At 39.2% G+C, this 8368-nt stretch overlaps 1 protein-coding gene across 1 annotated transcript in view; it reads left to right on the forward strand.

The window, feature by feature from the left end:
* Window positions 1–8368, forward strand: part of cacna2d1a (calcium channel, voltage-dependent, alpha 2/delta subunit 1a) — a 110778-nt gene that overhangs the window by 54166 nt on the left and 48244 nt on the right. The window contains exons 7-9 of the mRNA XM_013910913.1: window positions 5100–5231; window positions 6975–7044; window positions 7776–7827. Coding sequence (XP_013766367.1) covers window positions 5100–5231; window positions 6975–7044; window positions 7776–7827 — 254 coding nt within the window. The remainder of the gene's footprint in view (window positions 1–5099; window positions 5232–6974; window positions 7045–7775; window positions 7828–8368) is intronic.

The raw sequence follows: 8368 nt of genomic DNA on the forward strand, positions 1-8368 counted from the left end.
TGTGTGTGTGTGTGTGTGTGTGTGTGTGTGTGTGTGTGTGTGTGTGTGTGTGTGTCGTAAGGAGAAAGAGAGGAAGAAACACTTTGGGTGTGAGGGCTGTGTGCATATGTGTGTGTGTCACATCATATGCACCTACTCTACTGTATATGGATCATGTGTATGCATGTCTCCTCTCTCATTAAGCAGACTGGCATGAATGCGATGAGAAGAGATGAGAAGAGAGCATTGCGGCCTTGGCAGGAGATCCGAGGCTCGTCTGATGCCCGTTTGCATCAACGCTGTGTGGCACCTGTCAGCCCCAGACACACAAACTCTCTGACATGCTGGGATACTGTGACACCGTGTTTGCGTGTGTGTGTGTTATAGTTACAGCCCCTTTGGCAAAGCTCACAGCACATGAACTGATTTTCTTTTCTTTTTGCACTCTTGTGCCACTTGATGCACGTCCTAATTTATTTACGATGCTGGCAGCCAAACTTTGAGGTATCTTCATTTTCATCTCTGTCTATCTCTGTGTGCGTATCCTTCCTTCATCTTTCTTCCCATCTCACAGTCATTACATTAGTGCAGCTTTAAATTGTGTCCTTGCGACAAGTTGGATGCCTTCCTGTGATTTTTTTTTTAATCAGCTGATAGGAGCATACCTTTTGGATTCTCCCCCAAATGAGTAGCCAAACTGAGAAAGTTTCTTTCTTTTAATCCCATTTCACCTTTTCTTGAAAACAAGGAGACAGACATTGGTGTGTGGGGGTTTCTTTCTTCACAACCTCAAAATGTTTTTCCTGCAGATTCCATCTTTCTTGTATCTGTGGTCTCAGGTCAGGTTATGCTTATACATAAATGTAATGTGTACAGAGAGTAATTTTACTTAGTATTTACTCAAGTGTGTTATCCATCTGGTCCACAAACCACCATCTTTTTCAAAACTCAAAGTGAGACTTATGCACAGTCATTTTCTTTTTTTGTCTCTTTCTTTGATCACGTCATCTGATTGCAATGGCAAGGACAAGATGGAGATAGTCTGGCCAGTTCTTTGATTCAAGCATCACAGCTAAATAGATTAGAATGGAGTTGGTTTATCAACACAATCAGCAGGATCTTTACAAATCATATGGAGTGGTTGTGGCGTCGCAGCTCAGAGATGGTACACAAGAGCAGCAAATAACCAGTAAAAAGAGTTGTTAAAGTAGGGTTACTTACTGCTAAAGTAAAGCACTGTGACAAAACAGGATAACAAAAATCATTGGAAACAGTCATGTGACAAACGTGTGCAGTCCGGTTACAAAGTATGCACAACCTGATTGAAATGCTGTGGTGGGACCTAAAGATAGTTGTGCATAAATTAATGTCTGCAAATGTCAGTGTTTAAAAAGAGTGGGACAAAATTCCTCAACATCAATGTGAGAGATGGATGGAAGCCATACAGAAAATGATTGCTTGAAAGTTATTGGTGCTTGAAGGGGTTCTACAAGCTATTAAATCATGGGGTGTTCTTAATTTTTCACAGGGCTGAAAGAGCCTTGTGAAAGCTTTCTTCTTTACATGCCAAACCAAGAGAATGAAACCAGCTTACTACATAAATTACAAAAAACGCCAGTAAACCAAAACAGTTAAACTTCCTGCCCAAATCAGACCACAGAGGAACACCTCTATTTCTAGTTTGGTTTAACAACTAAATGTGAGCCTGTGTAGTGTGTGGCCGGTAAGGTTACATGGAACTAAATCAGAGATAATGGCAGAGTGGAAACCAAATCAGATTATGGTTTACAAACGTTTCTCTTAGTAGTAGAGAGTTCTTAATGACAAGAAGCATAGGAGGAGAAAACTGCTCACATTAGACTGATGGAGCACGACATCCATGCTCCATTTAATTGAGGCAGCAACAGGGTGGAGCCACTGATTAGCAGGATTGGTCATTGGAGAGGTACAATCAGTGAAGTCAGAAAAGTCAGGGCCAGTGTGTGCTTCTTTAATATTAACTGTACATTGTTCAGTTGTTCTGTGTAGTTTCTTCTTCAATATTGTTATATTATCAAGAAAAATACATCCTGGGTTTTGTACCCAGAGTTTTCTGTTTTGAATAGAGTTTTGTGTTTGATGTTTCCTATTTAACTTTGTAGTTTTCAGTCTAAGTATTACCTTTGCTTTGGTTAGGTTGTGTTTTCATTTTGATTGGTATTCATAGTTTTCTTTGTTAGTTATCCACAAGTGTGTGTTTCTGTTATGTTTTCCGTGTTTGTCCAGTTTCATCCTTGGTCTGTGTACTCTGGTTCATGTGTTTTAGTCTCAGTGTCAGTTTCTTGTTTTATTTTGACAACCGCTTGTCTTGTGTGCTGTGCTCAGTTTTGCTTCCCCTCTTGCTCGTTAATTGAATCTCTTCACTTGCACCTGTCCCCCAGCTCATGTGTGCATTTAAGTCCTCTATCGCCCTCTGTTCCCTGTCATGTCGTTCTCTTATCCCCTCTAGCTGGGTGAGCCGTCTGTTTGGAGTCTGTCTGCCTTCTGTTTAAGTAATCTTGAGTAGCTGCATTTGTTTATCTGATGACCTGTAAACTCAGCAGTGAAGCTGCTTTCTAGCTTAGTCCTGCTCCCGAGTCCTGCATTTCGGGTCCGATCCTGCTTTGCCTCGCACAGCGATGATGCCAATGATGTGTGAATTGCTGCAAAAGGGATGCGTTTGTGCTTATGTCACAATCAGTTGTGAGTGGCAGGGACTGGAGGGCCCCCTTCTGATATGATGATTGCAGGTTCTCACCACATCAGTCCCCAATGTGTAATTACTTTGAAACACATAGGCAGTTTGAGCCACCAGCTAGCTGATGACAGGGGAACACTGCAGGGCATCGCTTGGCATTGCACCTTGTCGCTTTCTCCGTTCGTCCTGAAGCCAACACCCTCACTCATCAGTCTATGCCAGAATCCTGCTTGATGTGTTATTGGAGGCATCTACCCACCACAAAGTGAATACTTTCAATTATCTTTTCCATAATCAGTTCCCATAACTTCTCTGGACCAAGAATCATTAATTTTTTTTTATCTCCCACTCTCTCACACTTTTTATCTCCCATGTTTGAATTTGAATCGTGTGATTTATGAGGCTGCCATGGTTGTTGTCAAAGCATCCTTTCTGAATTAATTATTATCTGATCGGTCAGTAATTAATTATCTACAACAAGGACTGGTAGTTTTTTCCAGTGTAGCAAAAGTCTGGTGGCATACAAATAAGTCCCATACCAATTTCTGAGCTCAGAGCGCTTTTATTATGCATTTTTATAAAGTTTTCACTGGATCAAATTGTATATAATCAAGAGAGCTAAACAGGAGAGAGGAGTTTATATCATAATACAGTTCTTGTGAATGGCAGTGGATGCAAACACACCACAGGATAGCAAATCTCAGTATCTCCACCTGACTAATAGAACTTTCCAGAGTTTGCATTTTTGCTTTGATGCTTCTCATTTCTTCCTCTGACCCTTTTGACCTCAAGCCTTCTATTGACACGTCAGCACTGAGATGGATCTGTTTACTGTAATTTGTTCCAGTCTATAGCTGAGATTAAAGGACACAGCCCTGCAATACTACAGTGTTGTTGCTAAGGGCTTGTCAGTGGTGCCTAATCTGCCCATGTGGGTTGTGTGAGCTCAATTGTTTGCGATATGTGTGTCTGCATCCATATTCCTAGAGGAGACTATAATGAGTTTGTCAATTGTATGAGATGCAGCTAGGGAAAAAGACATGCGTAGTGAGCGAGGAGCTGCTCTCTTTGTGAGGGATTCATTTTGTCATTATGTATTGACATTCGCACAGATCATGTATCCTGTGGCAGTGAATTGAATGAAATAATCAAGATGCTCTTTCCCTGTTATTCCAGTGTACAGTATGAGCAGCGTGAGGGCATAACAGTGCGTCTTATCCTGAGACTTCTTGTTAGTCGTAGTGGAGAAACCAGCAGGAGTAATCCATTAAGGGCCACTTATCACTGGGACACACACATTACACTATAGTACAAAAGTACCCCAAACTCCCTCTTTGTGGTACAAAGAATTACAGGGCTGAGTAAAACAGGCTTTTGTGAGGAAGGCAAGGAGTTCTAGATTTTTTTATACATATAGAAATATATGTAATTGGAAAGTGGCTCATAGACTGCCAGCAACTGCAGGCAGGTTGAAGAGAGTCAAATAGAGCACCTTATATAAGATTTGCTATAAGATCCTCCGAGTTCGTCTTTGCCTGCTTCAACTGACGTTATTATGTGTCTTTATGTGAGTTTGTGTATGTCCTGATTTGACTCCATAAAAGCTGAAAATGCTCATTTAGTTTAGAATTAAGTTTCAGAGTTACAGGTACATCACTCTAACCTTTCTTACATTTTAGCAGACAGCCTAACTGTTAACACGACTGCCTCAGCAAAGCCTTTATCTCCTGGCTGCCCCCTTTTTTATGTTGATGTTTTTTTCCTCTTTTAATTCAGTTGCTCTTAGAACAATCTCACTTTGTTGGAGGCATCTGCATAGGCCACACAAGTATGAGTCATTTCAACAAGTAGCCTACGCTTCCAGGAAGACTGTGATTTCTTTGTATCTAAAAACATTGTCTGGGATTTAAGCGTGAGCTTCTGTAGACCAACAGGTAAACAAAACAATGCATGTCCAGTCAGTGAGTACCTGGAAGATTTTTTCTTATTCCAGAAATACCAAATTGAATCATACTTTCCTTTTTTTACCTTCATGTCTCTCCTGTCTTTGTTTACCTCTTTTTTTGCTCCCCCGCTATAGAAAATGTTTTTAGAGCAAAAAACTAAAATATAAATCTCACTGAAGAAGCCAGACATCACTTTGAACATCAGTGAGGAAGCTTCCTCTTTGCCGTCAGTGTCAGTAGACTAATACTGCCAAATCCAAGTGTGTGTGTGTGTGTGTGTATATCTGACTTTCAAGTGAGGTTTTTTTTTCCAGAATTGCTTTTTTTGAGAGTAAATACTTTCTGAAACATCTTGACATTTTGTGCTTGTGTGATTTTTATGATTTTATACTTTTGCACAAGTATGACTCATTTCATCTTTATTTCTATGTGTTTGTCCATGTGTGTGTGTTTTTCAGCTACCATCATTCTGAATGAGTTAAACTGGACAGAAGCCTTGGAGGATGTTTTCCGGAAGAACAAAGAGGAAGATCCCTCTCTCCTCTGGCAAGTGTTTGGCTCTGCCACAGGACTGGCTCGTTACTTCCCAGGTAAGCAGCCCACCTTGCAATGGGGCTTAGACCTGCAACTATGTGACTATTTGGTGGTGAGTCAAAGGAACACAAAATTTCCACTAAAGGGAAATCATCTTACAGTCAAATGCATGGAAATCTGGCACAACTCGGGATGGGAAATAGGCAAAGTAGTCATTAAATAATTGTTGTAAAACATATGCACTTGCAAGTGTTTCTTCTCTTTTTTTATACTTTACATAGGAAATTCCTGGTTCCTGTAAAAATAAATGGTGGCATTTTAAATGTCAAATTAACAGTTGCAAACAATAGTTGCAAAAAATGTATAAAAGTACAACCTTTTATGTCTTTTATTTTATGTACACTGGGCATTTATATACAATACTTGAGTATAGGAAGTGTTGTTGTCGTCATTTCTCCTGAAACTACTAGGAGTCATGGGTTACAATTAATGCCCCTTCCTGCAAATAAAGGAACACAAAGACTGTTTAGTTTTGACAGAGCCTGCTGTAACAGATCAGTGTGCTATCTCAACAGAGATCTTACAGGACGAATTAGGCATTTGCATAAGTTGACAGACTAGAAAAGACCATGGTTTTAATCAGTAGGAAACAGGACAAATGATCCACTAATGGCAGACTGGACTGATGCTTTTCTCAGTTGAAGTAGACATGATGCTAAGATCACACCACAAACACAACCTGCAATACTGAAAAAAGTGATAAAAAAACTCAAGGGTAACAGCTTTTGAAATCTCTACAACTTGCTAAAATGTTTGTTCATGCCTCCACTGTAAGAAAAACAACAAAAAGGTATTAATAGAAAAACAACATGAAGGAAACCACTGCTAACCAAACAGAAATATTGCAATATATCTCAATTTTTCAAATTACATGTAGTTTAGTCATAATTGTGACTTCAATTAATAGCAGTCCATATTCTCAATTCAGAAATTCTGGTAATGTTAATAAGTTCACAGTTTTTGTAAAAGCACAGATTGATTTTGAATCATTCAAATCCTCTTTTGTAGTCTAAGGAAGAGTTTATCATTAGGGAATCCATAGCAAAAGACAGTCACACAAGGACCAAGCACCAGGAGCATAAAACATACCAATATTATAAGACTTTGCTGTTTTATCACAGTAAGACTCCTCTGGCAATGTCACAGTGACAAGACTTGAGGAAGTCTTACATTTTCGATTGTGTACAATACTAAAAAGAAGATGCACTGTAAAGACAAAAGTAATGGGCAACACCTTTTGATTGTTGAATTCAGGAGTTTTCACCCTAACCCTTTACATTCACCCATCAACATTATTAAATTTTCCAGGTACATCCATGACCACAGGTGTATGCTCTGCTTTCTCAGTAAATGCATTTTCAAATCTACTCTGGCATTAGCATCAGCCCAAAAATTGTGCACCACAAGCTTAATGGCATGAGTGTCCATAGGCGTCAGGTCCTGCAGGTGTAATGTGACTCAGTGCTTTTGTCCATATAGTGTATATATGTTTTAGTACTCAGTTTTACAGGTTTAGCTAAAGCGGTTTTGAAGTTTTTAAGAGTGACAGACAAGTTGTCTGCTAAAGGCTCTGAAGACATGTTTTAAAGTGTGCCCCTTGAGGCAAAGTTTAAAATGGAATGTAATTTTATAGGTAAGAAAGTCCTATTAAGCGAAAATGTCAGTTATCGGTGTAAATGTACTTTTTTTAAGGCCTAAATCTAAATAACCATGTTTTTTTCCTTTTGCCAAAATTTCAGCATCCCCATGGATGGACCTAAGCAAATCCCAGAATAAGATCGACCTCTACGATGTGCGCAGACGACCATGGTAGGTGCATCTACTCAGTGTGGTGAGGTTTTTGTGCCTTACTGTCATCGAGCTTCCATATTTATCTGGTGTTTTTGAGCAGTTGTCATGTGAAACATTTATTATAATAACTGTATTTGCATGTTTCATTACACGGTTTGTCATAAGAGCATCTGCATGCACGCATAGTTTAAAACAATCACATTCACATCTGTTGCCAAAAGCAAAACTAATTTAAACAAACACATCAGAGGACTATGATGATTAAGCCACTGCAGATCAAAGGGTAGCAATACAAAAGCTTAATTAGTTGCCTGAAAATTATTAAAATCTGGCTGGAAGCCACCAGTACACTTTTAAACATGTTATTAAATTTCATTAGCTTCAGACAGCCTGTTAGCATCTGAGCACTCTAACAAAGACAACCAACTGTTTGCTTATTAAAGAAATGAGAGCAGACATGTAATTAACTATTACAAAGTTCAGATTGATTTGAAATGCAAAGCAATTGATGTAAGTTAGTAAGTTTTTGCTTTCTTGCTCACAAAAGGTGAGAAGATTTCAAATGTACAGCCTCAAAACTAATATGTGCCTCTGTCTTTGTGCTTTGCATTTTAAAAATAGCCTATCTGCATTACAGTTACTGACTGTTCCTTTGTGCATGTGTGTTTTTCCACTTCTTTGTGCACATATATATCTGTATGTGCTTAGTAGCCACAACCTATGTATGTGTGTCTGCTATTACTCACCAGGTACATCCAGGGGGCGGCCTCACCCAAGGACATGCTGATCCTGGTGGATGCGTGAGTGACGACCTTATGATTCATCCATTACAGTCAGCTTTTATTTTCTTTGGTGTGCCAGAAGGCCCTGATGCTAACCCTCTGACTGGCCTCATCCCGCTGGGCGCTGCTGCGATGTACTCGCATGTGACAATGACAAAGAAAGAGCAGCCAGTGAACTGAGCAACCTCGATGTTCACAGTCCAGTTATTTTCTCCTGAGATTTATGCTTTAAAGTTTCCATATTACAGAACTACATAGGATTTTCCAGGAACACACATGTTATGTTTTTGATCTCCCAATTCAAGGTAATCCTCTATTGCGTAACTTTAAAAAATATATATATTATTGTTATTGTTTTTTTTCTGCATTATCGATTCTCCATTTTCATTACCTTAAAACAAATGCGTAGCACTATCAAGATCGTGTAATTGTGTAACTGCTTCTGATGCCAAAGTGATATTATCCACTCAGGTGAATGTTCATTATTAGAGAATCAGAATCAGAATCAGAATGGGGGTTTATTGCCAGATGTTGAGGTTTACAACATTAGGAAATTGCTG

This window comes from Pundamilia nyererei, unplaced genomic scaffold (genome assembly GCF_000239375.1).
Source record: "Pundamilia nyererei isolate P.nyererei 1_Seehausen unplaced genomic scaffold, PunNye1.0 scaffold00052, whole genome shotgun sequence".
Classification (NCBI taxonomy): Eukaryota; Metazoa; Chordata; class Actinopteri; order Cichliformes; family Cichlidae; genus Pundamilia; species Pundamilia nyererei.